We start from the raw sequence: 25174 nt of genomic DNA, 5'->3' as shown, positions 1-25174 counted from the left end.
GTATAAATTAAAAAATTGGTAAGTGGTGACTAATGTTTCTAAGACGTTTTGAACATATTTCAAAAATAGTTACCCTCCACTATCAGTCATAAAAAGTATAGCCAACTGTTGAAGTTAAATTCGCGCCATCTAGTGCCTTCATGAAAAACATTACCTTCACTCACTATAAAATTGTAAGTTCAGATTCAGTTGTTGTGTAACTGTAAAATGAATAAGTTTAAAATATATCAATATTATAAAAAAAATTAAGAGCATTTCAAAATATTTTTTAGCAATAAGCCGCATTTAAATAATAAATTTCTGGTTACAAATCACTTGCACGTGTTTAGCTAACAAACATGACATGCAGCCAGATTTCAGGCACACCTGCGAAAAATTTTCTTTTGTTAGGTTATAGCTTAACGGTTACGGGTCCGCGGAGCATGTGATTCTTGGAGGTTAAGATGGTTTATAAAGCTAAAGCATCAATTAAGAACACCCTACTAATTGCTCATGAAATATCACTGGTCAAATTTCTGTGCAGCAATGAACAGTCAGTGAGACATAGGGGTCTACAAAAACTGAGACGTTGGTTAACTTCGCGGTCCCAAGGAATCATCGGTATGTATTTGACAATTACGTTACTTGTTTTATTCATTTTAGTGTTGATTCTGTTTACTTTAATATCATACAGGTGGTTTGATATTAAACTGGTAATTATTTTTGCTCATAACATAACATAAGCAGGTTTTTAGTACTGGGTTAATTTCGAAGTCGTATGAAAATAAAAATTGTGCCAAACTTGGTTACTTGTTTTTGAAATTCTGTGTGAAGTTTCAAATAGTATTTTTTTTAATGAGATCCCATTTTTTGTGTGTGGTTGTTGTATTTCGTATATATAGGTTATAATTATTAAAATTCTGGATCTCAATAAGTTAACCTGTATTTGTTGCATATTTTGAACACCTTATTGAAAGTTTTGTTAAGTATTTTTAATTGCAAAGCAATAATTATTATTGATATGGGGCTAAATATTGACGTGAAAAACTGTAATTAATGATGAGTTTTTAAAAATATGTTGGTCATTTAGTATGTGTACAATAGTTTTGAATTCTCATGTGGTTTCTTTTTAGACTATTCATACAGATGTCAACTAATAAGCCTAATTTATTGGTAAGTGTCTAATGTTTCTGACCTTTTAACACTTAATAACCATGAATATTAATAACATTTAATAAGTATATTAATAATATTTATTTTTAATTGTAAACATGATTGTATTACTTTTTAAAATACAGTATCTATAGTTTTAAGAACTTTATTGGTCTCATCCCTACAATTACATGGACTGTAAATGGCAGATTACATTAGTAATAAGTTTGTTTCTTTATAGTCTGTTCAAGAGATCTGTAACTGATGTTACTGAGGTATTCTTGAAATTAGATAGTAAATCTCACATAATGTTAATATTAACTGTTACATTGAGAAGGAGCAGAAAATTAAGGAAATTTTTAACTTATATATTATATAATCTATAAATGTTCCAAATTGAAAGGTTAAAATAATGTAGTTTGAATCAAGAAACTTATACAAGAAAACAGTAGAGATAAAAAACACTACTTGTATCAACTGTATCAGAACCCCAGCCAGTATGTTTGTAACTGTCTGGTAGTGCATGAATAAAGATGGATCACTGATCAAATTGGAAGATGATACTCATATTGATCTTGGATGTATTAAAAAATGTTTCATTGTCTTGAAAGTATAACTAATGTTAAATGTGTTCATTTATGCTTTAGTAAGCAAGTAGTAATCCTGAGATAATATAAATTTTCTTGAAGATAATTTTGGATTGTTAAGTTGGAAAGTTTGGTTGATTACAAACATCAGCATTATACAAACACCATTTACAAATTCTTTTATATATACTGTATTTTCTTGCATATGAGGTGCATTTTTTAAATTTAAAACCAACAAGAAATTTGTGGGTGCATGTGATATGCAGGAATTTCCAAATGTGGGTCCAATATCTGTATTTACCATTGTACTACGTATTGTGGTATAATGTAGTAATAAACCGCAGTAACATAAACAAATCTTAGCGTATATTCTAAATACATTTGATTTCACATCAGTAACTCAATTTTGAGTCACATCCGTTATGTAAGCTATTTTTTAATTGCCTGTTTATAAATAAATTTTTGTCATAAACATTTTTGTTTATCTACACATTTCCAGTTATTATATTGTTATTATTCATTATCGTGCATTTTTGTACAGCACACAAGCCTTCTCAGCTATACGCATAACATTATTAATTTTATTCTTGTCGAGTTGTATGTTCAGTTTATATTCATACAAGGTCTGTTCAGAAAATAAGTGAAGTTTATTTTTTTAGTCTTTATTATTAATTTTACAGGGTCCTTAACCCCGTCAAAATACTCACCTTCCCTTTCCTAATCACACAATTTCACACTGATCCCCTCACACAAATGGTGTCTTTCATCACTGATTTTATTTGTGGAAATAAGAAAAAATCTCAAGAAGCCAGGTCTGGCAAGTAGGGAGGCTGGGGAGGACAGTGATCTGATTTTTAGCACAAAGCTGAGTGTGCGAGCCCATTATTGTGATTGAGGAACAAAGAATTGTCTTGCCACAACTCTGGTCTCTTTATGCGGATTTTTTTCATGTAACCACTGTAAAACACTTCATAGTATTCACAGTTCACTGTTTCACTTGAGACAAGAATTAAAAATGCACAATTCTATTAAAATCGAAAAAACAGAGGGCATCACTTTGACATTGGATCGAGACTGACGTGCTTTCTTGGGGTGTGGAGATCCTTTGCCAATTTATTGTGATGGTTGAATGTTTGTCTTAATGTCATAGCCATAAACCCAGCTTTCGTATACCGTTATGATCCTTTGCATGAATGTTTTATCGTCATTAGCTCGTTCAAGAAGTTGCCGACAAACATCCGCATGATGTTTTTTCTGTTGTTCGGTCATGAGACGAGGAACAAACTTTGTTACAGTTTGATGCATGTTTAATTTTTCAGTCAAAATATCATGGCATGATCCAGTTGAAATGCTAATCACTTCTGGAAGTTCTTGACAGTCAATGGTTAATTTTCACGCACCAGATCATTGATTTTCTGACATGGGTGTCATCAGTTCGACTAGGAAGACCTTTGACTTCCTGTTCCAGGGTCGAGTGGACTGACAACCACTTTAAATTTTGAAAACCATTTGTAACATGTGTTCAACCCAACGTATCATCTCCGTAAACGTGTTTCAAAAGTTGAAAGATTTCTGTATAAGTTTCCCCAGTTTGATACAAAATTATACGTTGTATAATTGCTCCTGAAAATCACTACTAACAGTTAAACACATTGCACTCAAATAACAATAACATGAAAACTAAATGAGATATATGCAGTCCAAGAACATGTGGTTACAGAGCAGTTTATGCAGGACACAATGCTGCCAACTGCACATCACTAAATATCTCTGTTGACATGTAATTAAGAATGTTCAGTTATTTTCTGAACAGATCTTATACTTAGTTTTTCTAGTTTGTACTTGAAACATGCTAATAAAAATTAATTCTGTAAAACTTTTGCTTTAATTTATAATCGGCGAAAAATTAAAAGTTATGTGCGTAGCTGAGAAAATCGGTAATCATGCAGCCGACCATAAATGTGATATTCCGGAATCGTGTGTAGGAAGTTGGTGAATGAAAAAAAAGAAGCTTATGGATAACTGTAAAAGTAGAAGAGCATTTCGCGGCAGAATTCAGAAGTTTCCACTACTAGAAGAGCAGTTTGTTTTGTTACATTCAAGACCTATGCAAGCAAGAATTTGCTGTTTCAACAGATGACACAGTTAAAAGTCACACAAATTGTGAGGAACTTCAAATACTGGATTTTAAATCAAGTAGAGGATGGTGAATAGATATGAACTGTCAATAAGAAAACGTACATCTATGTAATAAGATGGCCAAAAAGAAGTTCATATATATATATATGACTAATTATAAATTATTATTATAAAATTATTGGCTTTCCTGAGACATGTAATTCAGTTACGACAAGAAAATAATGTTTTAATGGGGCGGATAGAAAATGCTGATCAAACACCAGTTTACTTTGCCACCAGATTCAATAATTAATGCTGTCTATGTTAAAACTTTGCATGGGTATTTGTAGTTATGAAAAACAGTAATGTGCGGTCATGTTGACAGTACTTGCAGATGGCAAAATCCTTATACCATTTATTGTATTTAAAAGAAAAATTCTTCCAAAGGGTAAAAAATTGCATGTTTGTGTAATTTTTAGGTGCCAGAAAAATGGATGGATGGATAATGCACTAGATTTAGAATAAAATGTGTGTGGAAGTGGTGACCTGATACTCTATTAAAATTGAAAACTACATTAGTGATGAACAGTTTTCGTGGACATCCAACAAACAATGTGAAAAAAGACTTTGAGGAAGTAAAGCAATGCAGTTTGTATTCCTACTGGAATGATGTCATTACTTCAGCTATTCAATGTTTGTATTAATCAGCCTTTCAAAGCCCCTTTGAAACATTTTTATTTGAGTGGATGACAACTACAGTCCAGAAACGATTCTTACAAGAAGACTGAAAAAGTCGAATTTGATATTAATATGTGAGTGGATCTTGGGTGTATGGGATCTTTCTTCAAATGATTTGACTGCGAAGAGTTTCAAGAAATGCTGCATTTCTGATTGCCTACTTGGAAGTGAAGACCCTACTATATGGGATGACGAAGATGACACACCCCTTTGTAAGTTGGAGATTGAAACAGCCTTGAAGTTTAAAAAACAGTTAATAATCCTTCAGATTTACCATATTAGTGTTTTAACTTACTTGTCTTTTAAAATGATCTTATGGTGTTGCTACAATATCTTCTTTTTGTTTCAGACATGCCTGTTATACTAGCTTCTGTGTATTTCTGTATTTTTTACTGTGTATTTCTGTATTTTTTAGTGTTTATCAGTGTACAGTAATGTTTATATATAATGTACTATTTTGTGCCAATTTAATTTTAAAGTTTATATTTTAGTTTTTTTTTTGTACAAAATATAAATAAAAATCAGAAAATTTTACATGTTAACTTTTTTTTACCAAAACAAAACTAGTACTGTAAGCATTTCACTTGATGTGTGAAGTGTGCATACAGGCCAGTTCAATTGTCAGTAGAACTTTACCATCATCATTGAGGTGGTTGTCATGTTAATAATAATTATAATGTTTTAAACTGAAAAATCTACAGTTAATATTTTATCTTATTAAAAATATTTATTTATTTACCTTATTTTATAATAGGCCTATTTATCTTATTTTATTGGAAAATTTTGTAGGATTGCGCCATATACTGTAAGTCTTTAGTCCAGTGTAATTCTGAAATATCTCTGATTTAAGTAATAAAAAAATAACTTGCAACAGACAAATATCATACTCTATTCCACTCATAGCTTCATCACTAGTATCCGGATCACTGTCGTAGATACTGTTATCAACCATATCACTATTGTTATTTTCATATAAACGTACTATAAAAGATACCACTGCGTTTTCTAAAATACCTACTTCACTTTATATTTATCTTCACATTGTAAACAATTGTGAATTTTTGGTTTCCATTGTTCAGGCCCAATAGAACTAAATTTGCCTATACTGACATTAACATCTTCATCTGTGGAAGTTACATTTTGCTTTCCAACCCAGTTTTTCACATCTGTGACAGGTTTTGGTCTTTGAGAAGTTTTCCTTGGTGTTGAAAAAGATGCTGATGAACCTGCTGCAATTTTTTTTATGCAGGTTATGGACCTGTTTGAGACACTGACGAGCCACACATTCTATAATTTTCTTAGGGTTAGTTGTAAAGTCACCTTTCTCTGCTTCCTCTGTTAAAAATTTAAAACAATAACCACAATTTCACGGGATTGACTATGGAGTAGTTAAGTTCCCCCCATTTTTGACATTTAAATTTCACTTTCTGACTAAATTATTCGAATAGAATATCACAATATTAATTCTCAAAAAAAAAATACACTGCTAAAAACGGGACACAAAAAATTAAATGTTATAATCTTACTCAAATAATATGCTTGAAAAGGTGAACAAATGCTTGCAAATCACTGAAGCTGACAGTTGTATAAAACAAACTGAATTGATTCATAATATTTGCAATGTATGATTTGAATATCCTTACATTTGTAGAAATAGGCAATAGGGAAGTTTCAACAGTGACTAATTATTTTTAAGTTTTAATATATCAAGCAGATTTTAGTTTCTGTTATATTTTATTACCATACATTTAATTTATTTATGGCATTGAAAATAAGAATCAAAACAAACATGGTAGTATAATTAGTCATTTTACATGACCAAGTAAACAAGCTGTTATAGTTATACATTATAGTTGTGATGAGTCATAACTAGTTTTTTGAAATGACTAGAGGACGGGCTGGGGATGAAGGAGAACAGGGACTATGCTGAACAAGCCACACACCAAGTGGAATGTCTACAGCTGTACATTATTTTTCAAGGGCATGTCATACCCAAGTAAATGTGGTGTATATATATATATATATTTTTGTCTTTTTTTCAATATGATAAATAATAACTGACATCTCAGGCTGTTCATTAATAGTAATCTAGTTATTATTAACTTATGTATATATTTTTACCAACCTGTATATGTAAACCAGGATCACAAAACTTTCTTAACAATGAAATGTTTTGTAATAAAATAAAATATTTATGTGCTATAGATGGATTTCCTTTTTTGTTTTCTTAAAAACATTAAAACATTGATTACAGAATACACTATGTAGGACATACAAATTTGTATACCTCCCCCCAAAAAAAAAAATTATTAAAAAACATTTGTAAATTAAAATAACTAAACACATTAAAAAATATTGGTTTAGTTTGTAAAAAAAAAAAAGGGTAAACTTATATACATTGTGGAATTGAACTTTGAGAGGAGTTATTACTTTAAGTGTGTGCCACCTCCCTTTCTTATTTTTTTAATATACTCTCATGTCATACTTGGATGTATGGTTGCTCTCTAAGATAATGGGTATTAATTAATAAATCATAAGAATAGAACTTATGGTAAATTACCTAACCTCTAACATAAATAATACCCTCTGTCCAGCTTCCTCCAGAGATTTTTTATGCATTTAAAGTAATGGATTTAAAGAGGAGATGCTTGAATCCCTGTATTAGTTATACTGTTGTTCTCTTCAGTTTGACAGTGCTGAAGGTTTTTAATTTGATTCCTGGACCTTTAGTTTTTGTTATACATTATGATATTAGGGAATTAACCTGTTGTTCCTCTTGGTGTTAATGACGGTTGTTTGGAAGGTAACTGTTTAAAGTCTACAAAAACTATTTATAAAATATTTTCGAATGCTATCTGCTTTTTAACTTGGTCATGTAAAACATTCTACTGAAATGCATTAAAGAGTTTCAATAAAAGTTTTTGCAAAACTAGGACAATAATTTTTTTCTGAAATTTTAAAAAACAAATTTCCTTTCTAAGTAGTTAACTGTATTTTATCTTTTCCATTGAAATTGTATGCTAGGATGCATTTTGAACATATTAACAGCAAACAAATTATCCAGTAGTTGTTTCAATTTTTTTTCATATTTTATTTTTTTTTTTGTTGGATGATATTTTTGAAAATATTTAAAAAATTCAAATTATTGAAGTTAGGTATATTTACACATTGTTTACAACTTTTGTTATGTTTTTGATAAATATACCTTGATCACATATAAACCCCATAAAGGGTATCTTTTATCCATAATAGTTCCCTATCAGTATTTTAAGTTAAAATATAAAGAGTTCAGGTTAAAGTAAGTTAATCCAAAAAGTTTTATTGTTAAGATTTGTTTGATACTATTTGAATTTAAATTTATTTCACTGTGTAATAAAACATGGAAATAGCTTCAAATTTAGGTAATGGGGTTAATTTGCTTTGGTTTTATAAAACAAAGAGATATTACAAAGAAATATTCTTAATGCTATATATAGACAAATTTTGGCTTATTAATATACAAAAATATATTTCTTGTTTGCCTACTTGTGAAAATGTGACATTTTCTTTTGAAACTCTTGTTCTTAAAAGCTGAGAACTCAGTTTTGATGAATAAAACCTAATTAACATAATTAAGCAACTCAAAGTACTCTGCATAAAAATTGAAATAACAAGTTGTTAATAAATTTCATCTTATCCAATTACAGAATTATCTTGACAATATATGCTTAAAATTGTACTTAGTCAAGTTAATATAACAGTCAAAGTATGGTTCAGATTAACCAAATAGTTGCTGAGTTTAAGTGAACATCAATCCATGTAATCATGAAAACAGATATTCTGTTTATATATGGGAAAAATGAGACTTAGAAGAATTCGCTATTAAAGATAATAGCCAAATCTCATGTATTCACACAATAAGTAATTATTTAACAACAGTGCATTAGTTTTTTACTTGCAGGTTGTCAATTTTTCTGCTTATGTGAGTTCAAATGGATTTTTACTTCCTTGTACGAAGTAAAGCAAGTATTGTGATTGCAAAAAATTTCAGATTTCAATAGAAGTATCCATTTTGACCATCCCTGAATCCATCTTGACTAGTTTCGGCGTGACGTGATGTCTGTATCTCGCATAACTCAAAAACAATTAGCCTAGGATGTTGAAATTTTGGATTTAGGACTGTTGTAACATCTAGTTGTGCACATCCCTTTTGATTGTAATCGACTGAACTAAAAATTTGGATTTTGGACTTTTTGTTAACTGTAGTAGTAGCCCTCATTGAAAGATTTTCAACTGTATGTATATCATAAGTGATACTTATTTTCATTGGTTCCAGAGTTATAGCCAAGTGAAATTTTAATTAATGAAATATTTGGATCTTAGAAGAAGGGAAGGCACATTGGTTCAAATCAAACTCCTTTTTTTTTAAATTTAAATATACTGATTTATTAATAATTATTAACCTCTGATTGTAAAAAAATTTAACAATAAGTAATAATTCAATAATAATAAAAAAAAATATGAAAAAATATCAGAAGTTATTAATAAAATAAAAATTTATGTACTTTTTATTTAAAAAAAAATCTGTATATGTAATTTAATAGGCATACAAAGAAGTCATGAAGTGTCCACATCAGACTTTTTTTTAAACAAAACAAAAAAAAGATTAAATAAATATAGATTTAATTCTGTTTGGTTTCAGAGTTAAGGGAGGATGATTTTAATAGATTATGGAAGGGACTATTTTATTGTGTTTGGATGGCTGACAAACCTCTTTATCAGGTATTTAATATTATTGTTGATTGCATTTATAAAATATTCTCTAATGTATTTTTCTTTTCTTTTGTGAGAAAATTCCTTAAGTTGTAGTTACTTTCTTTGTGCACTAGTTAATTTATGTAATAAATAATATTATGTTATTTAAATAATAATAATTTTATTATTAATATTATGTTAATTAAATAATAATAATTTTATTATTAATATTATGTTATTTATTATTATTTTATGTTTGTTATTAAATAAAATTACAGATATTGCATATTTACCACTAAATTGTACCATTCAGTTACGAAATAATTATTCTGTGAGTAATGAATCAATTCTACAAAATAACTGATTATACCTCATTAAAATTGTGAAAATATTTTTAAATTATATTTCCCCTATTGTGTAGAGACAGAGAATATATTATGCATTGTTTCATAACAGAAATGGATACTTTTCACTGTCTATCCCATAAAAGGAAGAGATTGTATAAGTTGCCAACCTGTATTTTCTCTGAAAGTAACAATGTTCAGTATATTGCTACTCCTGTGGTGGGCTTTATATAACAGGTATCTTTGTAAGGGTGAATGACTGTTCCATTTTTAGAAGTAACCTTAGCTCTTGTCAAATTTCCCATAATCACATAATTAGTAACTATAGTATGGTACTTAAACATATTACATAAGATAATTATTTTTATTGTGAACTGCCACACTCTACAGCGTAAATCTTGCCAGATAAAAATTTACAGTAATCGCTCACTATTAACAGGGCTATTAACAGTTCTGTTAATGTCAAAACTGCGATTATGGAAACCTTACCTTCAGGGGAAAAAGTGGGTATCATGCAGAAAAGGCCAGTAATTAGCAATAAATGCTTATTAGAAGTACATGGAAATTAAATAAATGTTTTACTTAACAGCAATTTTAGTATCCAGCTTTATTTTGAAACATTGAAATTATCTTAAGTATCATTAACTTGAAACATGTTTTTTTAAACAGAAAAAGACTAAAAACTGAACTGCCTTATTTTTTGCTATAAAAGTTCATTGTGCCTGTTTTTATCTTTTTTGTGTTCTTTAAACTCTTCATGATATGGTGTAAATGCCATGTCAAGTTGACATCTAAAATTTATGGATGTTATAAAAAAGGATCTATTTCAGAGTATTTAGTTGCTAACTAACTGTGTAATAAACTAAAATATTCATTCAATAATTTGACATTAATAGGTGTAACTGAAACTTCGTCATCATCCTCTTCCACGTGGGTAGTTGAGAGCTTTGTTATCAGCTCTTGTAGTTCTTTTTCTGTGAGTTTATAGTATATAGAAATTCTTTAATGTCTTTTGTTTCAATTTCATCAAAATCTTGACTCATTGGTTTCTCATAGTTGTTTATTACTTGACCATTCATTGAAGGCTGTGAATGGCGCCCATTTAGCTATACAGATGAAGACTTGTTTTTATTTATTCATCATACATTTTTCCTCCATAGTTGCAGGCTAATGCTGTAGACCCTAGACTAATGATGTAAGACTAGGGATAAGTTTTCTGTTTTGTCTAACTTTGTTCATTATAGTACAGTACACCATAAAACACTAATACTATACTATATGTACAGTATGTTTTTTTTTCATGAAAAATTGTATTTTTCAAGAAATCTTTTTAATTCTTGTGATTGCTAATGTGAAACAGTGAACAGCAAGTGATTGCTCTGTTAAAAATTGGCTTAAAATAAGTTTCATAAAATCTATAAAACAAAAAAAAATATAACATCATAAATTTATGGGCCTGTCAAAATTAATACGTTGTTGATATTCATGTAGGTTCTTTCCCCTATTGTTACTGACATTAACGCGTTAATGAATTTAGGTTTCAAAAATACATATAAAGCACTTTGGTGTGTAGAACGTCTGTTAATATTAATTTCTGATAATTCAGTAATGTATTTTTCATTAACTTATCATTTAACACAACTGAAAACCAAGAACCATCAACCACCATTTTTGCCAGAATTAACTGTTAATTTATTTTGGATGAAACTTGAGACCACTCCATTTTATATCTGTAAGCTTTAAATAAAAGTCTTTTATTAGGACCTATTCACAATTATTATTATTCTAGCATAATTAATCTTATTTTGAGAATTGAGAGGATTGTTTTTCTATAATTTTTAGTAGTTGTAAATTAGTATTTGTGCACTTGATGGTGTAGTTAGTGAGAGTAGTTTAAATTGAAAGAATTTAATGACATGGTTTTGATATTGTATGTGTTTTACATTATATATGTAATAAGATTAATACATCTGTAAAATCTGTTAAATTCTGAAAACTTCTGAAGTTTGCTGTCATATATGCAAAGAAATATAAGCTAGTCAAAGACAATTTTTCCATTTATAACTTAATCTTTTCTATTATATCCCTTTATACAAAAGTAGTGGAACAAAATGTACATTTTGTCAAGTAACTTAGCAGTGTTACACATAAGTATTAAAAATGATTAGAAACATGGATAACTTACCTTATTCAATATTTATCATTTATGAAAATGTTCTTTTTATAGCTAGTTTTAAATTTATCTCATTTTATTTTCATTAAAAGTGATTATACAAAAAGTGTTTCTTTTTAATAAGCTATATTTAGTTTTTCTTTAGAATCAAATACAGCCAGCAGCTGTGCAGAAGGAAGAGAAAGCTGTCTAGGAGAGTAGAAAAATGAATAAATGAAATGTGGATACTCATATTTCACTCTGGCTATAAAGTATGGAAGGCCAATTAGAACTTTCAAAGAAGCCTTTCTTCCTAATTGATAAATGAACTGAAAACAATTTTGAAAGGACCTAGGTTTGTTTTTAGAACTCTCTGGTAGTGAAGAGGAATCAGTTATCGTAAAAAAATGCCTTAAAAAAAGAACTTTTTAATGAAATTCAGAGAAATGAAAATAAATTTTGTGTTCTCTTTGATGAAGCAATTCAAAATAAAAAAAAGATGCATCCTATTTTTATAACCTTGGACATGCAAGAGACATATTTTAATGATTAGATAAAAGAAATGATGAGTTGACACCCAAGACCAACTAATGTAAAAGCCAGCAAGCTAAGCACTACATTCGGCACTACTGTCTGTCCAATATGCTTGTTGTTTATTGCCATAACTAGTAACCGTAAACTCAACTCTTTTGAGGTAGTAACATGGATTGAGGTTAATAAGTTTGCCTAACATATCAGCCCTTGCAGAACATAAAAATACTGCTTACCAATGCCTTTACGTAGTGTTTCTCAATGGAAAAATTATTTCAACCTTGTAGTAAACCTGAAAGATCTAATGTAGCAAGCTGATATAACAGGATGATGTAGAAACTATTTCAGTTAACCTGAATTTTTTTAAGAGCAAGCAGCAAAAATTCAAGAATCTGGTTCAAGTAGTATTTAGTCAGCTGTTAAACTTAAAGTAATATTGATTTATGGAAAATCTTTACGACAAGTGTAATGTGAAATGCAGAGTGTAGTGTTAAATAAATTTATAATGAATTTTATAAAGTAATAAAATATTTACTTAGTGCTTAAGTTACGTGAATTCTGATTGATAAAAACACAAGGTAAGCTTGCACCTTAAAGTTTTATTATTACATGCTTTTTTTATTTACAATTTAAAAATTATGCTTTTTTGTGGCCAAAAATTATTTGCAAAGAAAACTTAGAGTAAATTTCCTGTATTAATTATAAAGAAAGTGGCAGATATTCATAATTATTTTCTTTTCAAATGTTCTAGAGAGTATTATTATGTTTTTAGCAGAGATATTTCCTCTTCCCACCAACTTGCTAGGTCATTTATGTATACCATTCTTTCATTCCCGTATTAGTGGATTTATCATGTTTGGAGCAGATGATTAAAAGAGCCAGATGTATGATCACACTTTTAATAATAGATTACAAGATAGTTTTAACATAATTGCAAACTTTTAATTTAGTATAGTAATTCGATTTTGTATATATATATATTTTTTTTTTCTTCAAAATAATGTATATATTTACATCCACAATTGAATTAATCATATTCAATATTAGGCACTACGATGCAATGTTCTTTATAATGCGAAATACAAAAAAGGTACTCCAAGCCACCTTAACATCATAAATAGCAATTTATGTGGTTACCTATGGTGTGTCTAAATCCTTTTAAGGTATGTGTTAATGTTTTATTGTGATCAGTATTGTATTAGGTTCGTTTGACGAAAACAAAAACCTTTTTTGGCATATTCAAAGTTATATTCAAGCAGAACAAGTGGTACAATCTTTTGTTGTTTGCATGTCATTTTCTTGTTTATTTACAGAATGTTTTTTTGTTGAATAAAAGAGATTAATTCTGTTTGTTTAAAATTTAAAGCCTTATTTATGAAAAGAAAGGTTGAAACATTTTTGATATTGTAAATTTCATATCATTTGTGTTATGATTGTTTTTCTTTAAACAAGTAGGGAATATTTGCTTTATTAAAAATGTTGACTTGTAATTGTATAGAGAAAGAGAGAGTGAGAGAGACATAATTTCTTTTCTAATTGCTTTATGTTTATTTGAAGATTTATTGTTTAAGGTTTTTTGTGTTGTTTTTTTTAAAGCCTTGGTGTTTATTACCATTGGTGTTTTAATTGATCTCACAATATAATCATTTTATTTTAATGCTTATCTTGATTCATTCAAATTTGTTTCCTACCGTCAGTTCTTTTGAAGTTAATGAAAATAAATATCTCTTACCTATACTTTATTTTGTGACTTAATTATTAAGAAGTTAGATATGTCTTTTTCCAGTAATAGTAATAATTAAAAAATAATTACTATATAATTTTATATAAACTATACAAAATAGAACATATTATACTTTATGATTGAATTGTGTTTACAAAGATACCCGTATTAGTAAAAATTTACATCGTGATTAATCCTATTTCTTACCTACCTGTAGATGCATAACCTATTCCATTTAGTAGTTTCTCCTACTATGTCATTGAATATGTGTTCCTTGAGCATATGCAACTTTTCAGTTTATGCCCTAAGCTAAAAATTTTAAACGATTTGTAATGTAATGTAAATCTTTCTTTCATAAATTATTATTCCAACTCTTATTTTTATAAAGTACTTTATTCACTATTTCATAGATCAAACAATTCTAAGTATATATTTAATATTAAAATTAAACTATTATTCATTAATGATTTTGCAATGGTTTCATAAACTGATTATATAAATCAAGATTAACTTAACCACAAAATGTAACATAATTTGTTTTTTTCTACTTGCCGATACCAGTTTCTTCAAAAAGAATAAATTGTTAACAATCAAACAAAAGACCCAGTTGAACAAACAAACATTTTTATTATTAACTCAATAATGTTTTTTAAATCATTGTGTCAGTCATTTAGAATAACTAAGTAAGCACCATTGTACGTTATTAATGAAAAATTATTTGCTAATGATTATAATTATTAATCATTTAAGTGGCATTAGTGTAAAATTCATTTATTTTTTATTTTTTTTACAGGAAGAAGTTATTGAAATGACTACACAACTAATAAACTGCTTTGTTGAATTCAGTATGTCTGTAACCTTTATAAAATCATTTTTTAATATCCTTGGTCAAGAATGGTATGGTATTGATCATCTTCGAATGGATAAATGCTTGATGCTCATACGACGCTTCATACGCCAGAATTTTACACTTTTGAAAAAGAATAACTGGAATGTTGATAATGTAAAACTTCTTTCTAATTGTTACTGCACATGTCTTAATAATATTCCAGATGGCCTCACGTATCATTTTGCTGATGTTTATGTTAATGAACTTGCTAAGGTATCATTTGAACATTATACTAGTTATTATCAGTTTATGTTTTAATAGGTTAGTAAAACATCACCTGTAAGGATAATATTTAATAAAAAGGTGAAGAAGATGTTTTTGAGTTCGCAGTTGAACTTATTGTAATATATTTTAATATTCTATGACTTTTACTGTGACTTGAAAAAAATTGCTTTAATAGTTCATTATTTGCACTATTTTCTATTTCTACATCTTTATATATATATATATTTCTTGTGTGCGTGTGTATGTCACTGAACTCCTCCTAAACGGCTGGACTGATTTTGATGAAATTTTGTGTGTGTGATTAAGTTGATTCGAGAATGGTTTAGATTCACAATTTGATCGGATAGAAAATGTTTTTTTAATTTATTTATGTGTTGTTGTTGATCTTGCGTTGGTTAAGGTTCACAATTAAATCCGGTAGACAGCGCTGCAATCGCATTTTAGAATTTTTTTTAAATTTTTGGCATATCAGTCAGAACCAGTAGTTGGTGGTGCGATCGGATTCTAGGAAAATTTTTTATTTTGTTGCTTTTTCACATATCAGTTACTTGCGTAATAGCTAATGTTGTTATTATATTAAAATTCGTATTTTTAATGGTCTACTGTGTTTAGTGAGTAGTTTGAATTAAATCCGATAGGTAGTGCTGTTCTGACAATTGGATTTATTTACATTCCGACTTTTATAAAGTGAAAGGTTAAATTTTATAAAGTTCCGTAATGTTTTGTAAGTTTCTTAATGTTGAGTATTAATTGTAATGATTTTGCAGCCACAACCCTTTTCATTAAAAAATTATTTTCCACCGAATACTGTGATTAGAGAGTAGTGTGAATTAAATCCGATAGGTAGTGCTGTTGTTTTGCCACTTGGATTTATTCACCTTCTGACTTTTTATAAAGCGAAAGGTTAAATTTTGTGAAGTTCCTAATGTTCATTGTTTTTAAGGTTTTATGAAACTTTCAATTGTGTTCATTTAATTTGTATGTATACTCAAATCTAGCAATAGTGAAGCATTGCAGAGTCTGCTAGAATTGCTTGCTTATTGAGAATATTATTTATCTAAATAACGTTTTAAAGTGTAATTAAAAAATATACATTGTGCAAATTTATAAGATGCAGTATTGACATGAGTATTTTACATGATTTTTCATGAATTTTAATGATGTATATACCTGCATTCAATAACAATCAACTTAACCTACAAATTTAAATTGTCAGTTCTCATTTGATTCTATGCAACTTATGAAGTAGTGAACGGCTCTTTGAAAATAAAAATGTTAGTTATAAAAAAAAAATAAAATAAAAAAATAATAAATAAAAATAAATAAATAAAATAAAAATAAATTATAACATTTATAAAATTAAAATATAAATTACGTATAATAATTTAGTTTAAAGTATATTTAAAAAATTGAAGTTATAATTTTTGTAGCTGATTAATTTTATAAAAAATTTTCTAAAATTGTTTTTAATGTACAATTATCTAAAATTTGGTAAAATAGATGTTAAAATAAAGAATGAGAAAAATGATAAAAATTTCTACTAAAATTTTAACAACGTTGCTTTTTTACAGTGCTTTCATTTTTTATTAATTGATTAATTAAGCTATCACGTGGTTATGAAACTTCAAAATTATTAAATTTAAAAAAAATTAAGGAGGTACTTTTTTAAAATGATCTTAAGTGAAAATTAGAAGTAACGTGGATGAACATTTAGGCACTTAAGTATTAACGCCACTGCAGCTACAGCTTTATTTAAAAACAAAGTAGTCAATCTGATTTCGGTGGAAAATGAACAGTCTCTTTATTAATTTTAATAAATGGTTATTTATATTTATTTATTTTATAAATATAATTTAACCAAACTTAACCTACGCTCGCTAACCTTGACTAATTAATACCGTAATTTTTAATAAATTCAGTAATTATTGCAATTATTTATTATTTAAATAATCAAAACACTCCTGTTAATTATTCAATGTTAGCGAGCGAAGCGAGCATAGGTTAAGTTTGGTTAAATTATATTTATAAAATAAATAAATAAAATAACCATTGTTAAAATTAATAAAGAGACTGTTTTGAATCTATGTTAAACTCTATATCGGCCCATTTTTCACCAAAATCCGATTGACTACTATGTTTTTAAATAAAGCTGTAGCTGCATTGGCGTTAATACGTAAGTACCAAAATTTATTAATTACCCTAATTATTAATTTTACGACGTTTCGATTTTCATCAGATATCTCAATATTTAGTGTAAAATAAATATTAACCATATTACACATAATTAATCAATAAACCCATTACAATAATACAACAATCACAAACTGTTAATAGTCATATTAGTGAAATTTTATCCACATTCCTGCTAGTTTTAACTTAAATAAGTTACTTATATTTATGTATTGTGCATTTATTACAGAACAATGCTACGTCAGGACAACGTCTCTCGGGTCCGCTAGTATAAGTGTAAAAATGAAAACATATCTATATGTTTTGCTTATCTGCAACGTTTTTTAACAATTTTAGGATGTGACTTTAGTTCAGTACATCTTTATACGTTTTATAAATACCGTTAGGTGTGGTAGCAATGTTAAACAATGGATAAAAGAATTTGTTTGCCTGGAAGGAGCAAGGGAATTTGTAGGAAATCACGACTACAATCATATACATCATTACGAAGTACACAATCTGTTATTAAAATGAGAAGTAGATTTTGTTCATATTAATTTATGAAATAATAATGTTATGAAATTATCATAATACAACAATATAAAATTACAAATTAATCATTACACAATAAAATAACAATTTTGTGTGCATTAATTAAAAAATATTTCATTATGTTATTAAGTATACATAAACGAACATGCAAAAAATTCAAATTTGTATTGCCCATAAGTTCAATAGATAAATGTATCAGTCTATACGATTCATATTTACTGTTACCTACTAAAGATTGAAAGTCATTTTTATTTACTATTATTATGACACGTTCTACAGTTTTTGTTAAAAAAATTTGTTGGAAGTGCAACCTCTTCTCTTATGTTAAGCATTATGTTTTTAAAGAATTTCCACTTTAACTGTTACTTTAAAAAAAAATTAACACAAGTGTTTTTAGATAATTTCCATTCCACATTAAACTCGTTCCAAAATGTTTCACGGGAATGAAAAAATATGATATTAATGGAAAATTTGATGAGTAAAATATAGAAGTAGTTGTTTCTCAGTTTCATAAATAACAGAATTTAATATATTATCATTATTTTATACATACCTAAATTTCAAAATGATAGAATATGATAATAAAGTGATCCAAATTATATGCATTTGGTCCATACTATTTTTACTACTCATTAGTAATTTCTGTGATTAACATTAAGCAACCAATCATGAAAAATTTAACTGTATTTTAATTTGTTATGGACAGTTGTTTTAAGCATCTGATGGCTTTAATCTGTTGTAGTATTGTATAATTCTAATACAAGAAATATTCAATAATTAACAAAGTAAATTGATGTAAAGAAAAAAATTATGTATTCAATGACAATGAAACTTACATTTCTTTTCAACATAGTCTCCAGCAACATTTAGACACTTGTCCCACCATTCTGTGACCTTTTTGATTCCTGCATCATAGAAGTTTTTACCTTGCTGTTAGAACCATTCATGTTTCTCTTTTTTGATTGTTTTGTTATCTTCGAACTTCTTGCTGCATAAAAAGCCTTTGAGCAGGCCGAACAAATGAAAATCAGATGAAGTAAGGTCTGAGCTGTAAGGAGAATGTGGCAGCACCCCCAATCCAATTTCTTGATTGTTTCTCCATTCTCTTTATGAATGTGTGTCAACTGTCTTGGAACCCATCTCAAACACGTTTTGTGATAATTCAGCACATCATGAATGATTGAATGCATGGTTCCATCACTAATAAATGTTGACTCTCCTGTCTCTAAATAGATCATTTATGTGATTTTGCAGCATGGTAATTGAAACCTCAACTAGTCTTCCAGAGTGATGGGAATCATGTTCTTCCCGAATTAAACAGTCCCACCCGCTTACACATGTTACTGTGGTTTAAACATTTTTCACCATACTGTTTCAATATTCTTGAGTAAATCTCCGCTGATTTCACACCTTCTATTAGCTGAAATCTATCACTGAATGTTGCACTACTGGTGTACATGTTTCAAGCAGAGCTGACACTCTGAAATCAACAAAAGAGGTTACCGTTTAAATTAATTACGATTGAACAGCTGATTAAATTCCCAAGGTTGCCAACTTGGTTCTCAAAATGTTTCATTGTCACTGAATGAACTGTTTTTCACTACATTAATTTGTCTCTTTAATTATTGAACATCCCTCGTATTGTAGAAGTACAATTTTTTAGCGACCACCAATTTTATATCAAATTATATTTTTTTCAAGATAGATAGTTTAGATTATTGTAACTTCTACTAAATGAAATTAAGGCTGTGCCTGCAATCTCATGAATTGCTTTTATTAGAAAACATGATCCTTATAAGTAAACAACAGTGTATTAATTTTAGAATTTGAACCAAAACTTAATGAAGTGTTCATTTTCTTTTAAATGTTGTTTGTGTAGTATAAATTAATATAGTATATATAGTGTAGTAACTGCATGCCATAATTGGTTCTTTTAAATTTACTTTATAGTAAAACACCCTGTGTGAGAAAAACATTTTAATTGTCTTTTTAGACAGCTTGAAGCTGTCAAATCAATCAAAAATATCCATATCTGTGAATTTTAATAATGAGAAAACCTGTTTTACAGTTGTTCTGAAGACCAGAGAAAATTGGCTGTAGCCCTAAGTTGCCTGAAACTGGTCACAAAATTAGTTTACAATAAATTATGATTTTAAAGCATTTATGCACTAAACAGAATAATTTATTTAATTAGTAATGATATAGATATTTCATTGTTGAACGACAATAAGGGACTAATATTCAGCAGCTTGATTAAAATTTAAACCCATAAAAGAAGTTACACTCAGTTGGTGGGCAGCCTAGATTAGAGGTTTAAATGATTCACATATTTTAAGATTAAATTTATGCTTTTTATTATGATTACCTAGAATGATAACAATTATTTATACATTTTTTCCTTATTAAAAAATTATGGTAAAAATAGTTCTTTTTTAAAATTGTGTTTCATAAGTACCATATCTGTAAATTTTTTTCAAAGTGCCTATCTAGGTATAAATTTAATGAAAATATGTTTTTAAATGGGTTTTTGAGTGTAATTTTGTTGTAGGTTATTTTGATTGTAGATACCAGTGTTTTTTGTCGGTTGGGTTTTAGTTAACCATGCATTCAGGAATGCTCGACCTGATACTGTACAAGACTACACTTCATTTACATTAATATATATCATCTTCATTCATACTAAAATAATACATTATGGTGGTGCCAAAGGGTTACCAAAAAAAGAAAGAAAGGTACTTATATATGCAAAGCATATTGGTGCTGCCAATTGCTTTACATCCAACAACTTAGGCCCACATAGAAATGTTAATTTGTTACTCTGTCCTTTAGTTCTCACTTTTCTTTCCTAGAAAAAGTCATAGAAAATGTTAAAATTGGTTGTACAGCTTTTTGTCACTAATAAAAATGCTAACAAAAGATTATGCGCAAAGATATTGTTTGCAGGCATTAGTATTTAATATTTGTTTTGTAGATTTTTGATAGAGTAAACAAACAGTGTTATTAAAGGTGAAAAAACATTAATTTTAAAAACAAGTTTGGTACTTGTCACTTATCAGGGTGCCACATATTTTTCATTTTTTTCACCCTCTTTTTTTTTGTTAAAAACTGCCATTACAACACATATAACCTGAAAAAACAGAACCTTATTTCCACTAATCTTAGGTACATATTAATTTCAGGAGGCCAACAATCCTTTATAGCAGCCAAAATACCATCGAAAACATCATTCATGACCTTTAGTCAACCACCACTACATAAACTCTTACTCACACCAGTCAATAGAAATAGTTTTATTTATTTATGTGCCCATAAATAAATGAAACGCATAACAGTTAGAGATGGCAGTCTAGAATTTTCAAACCAATTCATTCCACATCTTAATGTAACTCTAGTATGGCATTTTTGTTTATCGCAACACTAACCTGCTGTGTCAGCAATGTACATTGTCATTTGATGACCATTTTGACATACTCATTGATTAGGAAGAAAATGGCTTTCTATAAAAAATGAATGGCATTTTCCTCAATGGCCACTAAATCTTAGATTTTCACGTCTTATTGACAACACAAAGCAAAACCAAATATCATGGGAAGAAAGAAAATGCAAGATTGCAGGTAGTAATTCACACGTTATCGCAATAATTAAAACATAAAATAAAATTAAAAAGATTTATTTGTAGTAAAATAATATTTTCAATAAAAAATAAGTAATAATGTAAATAAAACCCAATAATCCATGACAAACAGCATGGCGTCCAGGTAATAAAAAAGTAGCACAAGCTTTAATGTATTCTGAATTATTTTTCTGTTAATGTTCAATTTATTTATTTATTAAAAAAAATCATCAAATGTATTCAGTTAGTTTTATCAATATTTTCATATTTTTTGGACAATTTTTTTTTTTTTTTTAAACTATTCTGCACATCTAATATAGCTAAGGAGTCCCATAATAAATGTTTCTTTCAATGTGCATTTCAAATTTTATGTTCCTTAATTTTCTGTTGAAATATTTGTTAAAGTGAATCCTGCATTGGTAAATCTAAAAAGAATGTTTTGATGAAGGAGCATAGAGCTCTGTTGAAATTTTTTTAAATGTTTCTATAAAACTTTCTCTGTTAAATTATTCCACTCTCATTGGGAGATGAGCAAAAAAAATCCATTATGAATTGGAGAAATGGATTGTTTTATTAATTTTTTAAGAATATCAAACAAGCTTATCAATAATAAAATGATCATGTAGTCAAAACTCTCAAAACACCACTGGAGAGGAAGGAATTAAGAATAAAGGAAAAGGGATGAATTTTGGCGATAGTAGATATGCCTACATAAAGTGAGACAATTTCATAAAAAGAAGTTCTTCAATGGGTGTCTGGTCCTTAATTTATTGGAGGTTAAGATAGTTTTTCGAAGAATCAAAGAAAAACATTGCTAATCAATCACTTTGGCTTGACCAACACAAATATATTTAGCACAACAAAATGTCTTTCTTTAAAATTTTTACGAGCCATCTTAATACAGATTCAGACTTCCTGAAGAAACACACCTAACCAATTCTCATAATGTGTCATGTGGAAATATCCAATCTAAAAACTTGGCCCAAGCTTCTTAAATTTGTCACTGATATTTTCATATTGTTTTGATTTTCCATACTTTTCATTCATTATACTGATGCACTGTATTTTCTGTTAAATTAAATTATGTGGTATTGTCAACGATTTATATACTATAAGATAGCATTTTGTATTCCAGGTGGGAGATGGTCAGCCAAGCGGATTGGTTGTTGTTGAACTTGTTAAACCATTTGCTGAACAGATGAGTAGATTAAATCATGGACAGCTGATAAGTCACATTGCATCAGTTGTTTTTTTAAATTTAATTAGGCAGTCTGATGAAGGATTAGACCATGAAGCTAGATTTAAGGCATGGAAAGATGTAAGTAATAAAAAAAATAAATAAATAAAAATTTTTTATACTTCTCATATATTATGTAAAAAAAAAAAATTACAAAATTTGAACTAATAACAACTGAAAAAAATCGTATTATTTTTAAATAAATTGAGCAGCGCATTAGCGTTGTGTTGTATGCACAGTTTGGTGGATTTTAGCACTATCTTGGCAAAGTTGATGCTGACAATTCATAAATTTATGTATTTATATACTAAGAGAAGTAGAACACCTGACATTATATGACAAGCATTGTAGATTTTTCTTCAGTCTGGTCAGGAAGTGAATCCTTCATTAAGCCATCAAGGTGGGCTGTTCCTATAGCATTTATTATGAGAACAAAATTAAGGAGAGAACAGATAAGATAAGAAAATATATCACTCCATTTAAATAAATTAAACCAAATTCATTTTATAATTGTAACATCAAGGATTACGGACAGGAAAGTATTGTTGATAATTTATTGCAAGTACAGTAGAGTACAAATTAATTTGAAGATAGGGTATTTTTATGTTTATTTCTATGTTGTGGCTGCACTGCTTGACACACCCATTCTTTTAGTTATATTAGTAATATGAGGTTATTGTTACTTAGAGCAATTTTAATGTTATAAATAGTGTTTTATGAAAGTTTATTTCATTCTTTTATTACAAAATTATATTTTCGTATTTTTTTATTCCGTCTTGAATATATAATAATATACATAACTCCAAGAAAGTGTTCAAAAATTGTTTCTCTTTCTGAGCATATCAGTATGAAAATGATAATAAATAGCTTCTGAGTGTGGTGTTGGCCTAGGGGCAGTGACTGTTTTTTAAAAGGATTTAAAGAAACTAGTTCCTTTCTATCTCTAAGGAAAGACAGTGGGGCCATAAAATAAAAATTACTTCAACACAGGATCGGTTGATCAGTTATTAATGAGAAAACGTAAACTTGATCCAAATTATCTTATCTTGATCAAATTATGTTGTGAACCTTAATTGAGAATTAGCAGCCAGTGAAACAGAATTACATGTGACAACTGTTAAACACTAACTTCTTGCAGCTGGATGGAAAGCTCATCAGCTAAAAAGCAGCTTTTAACATCCAGCAGTATGCAAAAAAAAGTCTTGTGGGCTAAAGCACATGCTAACTAGACCAAAGAAGACTGGCAAAATGTTATGTTTGTAAACGAGTCACAATTTTGTGTTTAGTTGCAATGTTTAGTCACATCATACATTAAAATAGCTAGATGAAGATACTGTAAATCACTGGCTCATATCTAACAATCAGTTAAACATCCTCAGAAAAAAATTTTCTGGGGTTGTTACACATTTGAAGGCCCTCGTTCATTACTTTAAGTAGATGGTAAGATGCTGGCCTCCATGGTGCGAGTGGTAGCATCTTGGCCTTTCATTCAGAGGTCTTGGGTTCAAATCCCGGTCAGGCATAGCATTTTCATATGCTACAAAAATTTTATTTATTTCATCCTCTGAAGCAGTACCTAATGGTAGTCCTGGAGGTTAAAAAAAAAATTAGATGGTAAGATGAAAATTAATGGAAATATCAAGAGTCTGAGGGAAAGGGTTGTGACACAACTTCAAAAAAAATTCCCACACGGCAACAAAATGTTCCAACAAGCTTTGGCACCATGCCAGACTGCCAAAAAAATGAAAAAGTTTTTTGAAGAATGAAACATTAAAGTGCTGTTCCACTGGTGGCCAGGCTGGGTTAGTTCCCAGCCTTAAACCCAATTGAAAATATTTGGGCAATAATCAAAACGTGACTCAAAAATGAATTGTACAAAATGAGATTGACCTTTTTAAAGCAATAATATTGGTATGGTTTTGTGATGAAAAAATGTGTAGTATACTTGTTGAATCGACACCAAACCATGTATGTGAAGTGATTAAAAATAAAGGAGGAGATATTAATTATTACATATTCACAAATTGTACAGGTTTAATTTTTTTCTAAATAGAGTTACCTTTTATTAAATAGCATCTGTGTTTGGATTAATTTGCTTGCTATTGTACTTATATTCTTTATATATAGCATCATCTTCTGGGAAGCTCAGCAGGAAGAATTAAAATATTTTATCAAAAAAAAATTTGCAAAGTACAGATAATCTCAACAGATACAAAGTACAGATTATATCTATAAATGCATAACTGTTATGGATTTATCAAATTAGTTTTTAAGTTCTTAATTAGTAATGTTACCTTTGATATATCAGTAAATTTGTTAAAAATAACATTACATGCAACAAAATGTTTCATTTTATTTTGAGTGTTATACAAGATGCAGAGATATATTACTATATCTAAAACATAAAATAGTATTTTATGAATGTTCTCTA

At 28.6% G+C, this 25174-nt stretch overlaps 1 protein-coding gene across 2 annotated transcripts in view; it reads left to right on the top strand.

Moving 5' to 3' along the window:
- The first annotated feature begins 328 nt into the window (after window positions 1–328).
- Window positions 329–25174, top strand: part of Nnp-1 (Ribosomal RNA processing protein 1 homolog Nnp-1) — a 42697-nt gene continuing 17851 nt past the window's right edge. The window contains exons 1-4 of one of the 2 annotated variants that reach the window (XM_075368717.1): window positions 329–600; window positions 9256–9335; window positions 14852–15160; window positions 22642–22824. In XM_075368717.1, coding sequence (XP_075224832.1) covers window positions 444–600; window positions 9256–9335; window positions 14852–15160; window positions 22642–22824 — 729 coding nt within the window. In that variant the 5' untranslated portion in view covers window positions 329–443. The remainder of the gene's footprint in view (window positions 601–9255; window positions 9336–14851; window positions 15161–22641; window positions 22825–25174) is intronic. The other variant, XM_075368716.1, reaches the window with a different exon arrangement.

This window comes from Lycorma delicatula, chromosome 6, assembly GCF_047948215.1.
Source record: "Lycorma delicatula isolate Av1 chromosome 6, ASM4794821v1, whole genome shotgun sequence".
Lineage (NCBI taxonomy): Eukaryota > Metazoa > Arthropoda > Insecta > Hemiptera > Fulgoridae > Lycorma > Lycorma delicatula.
Note: the sequence above shows the minus strand (reverse complement) of the source record. Positions and strands in the feature narration are given on the sequence as shown.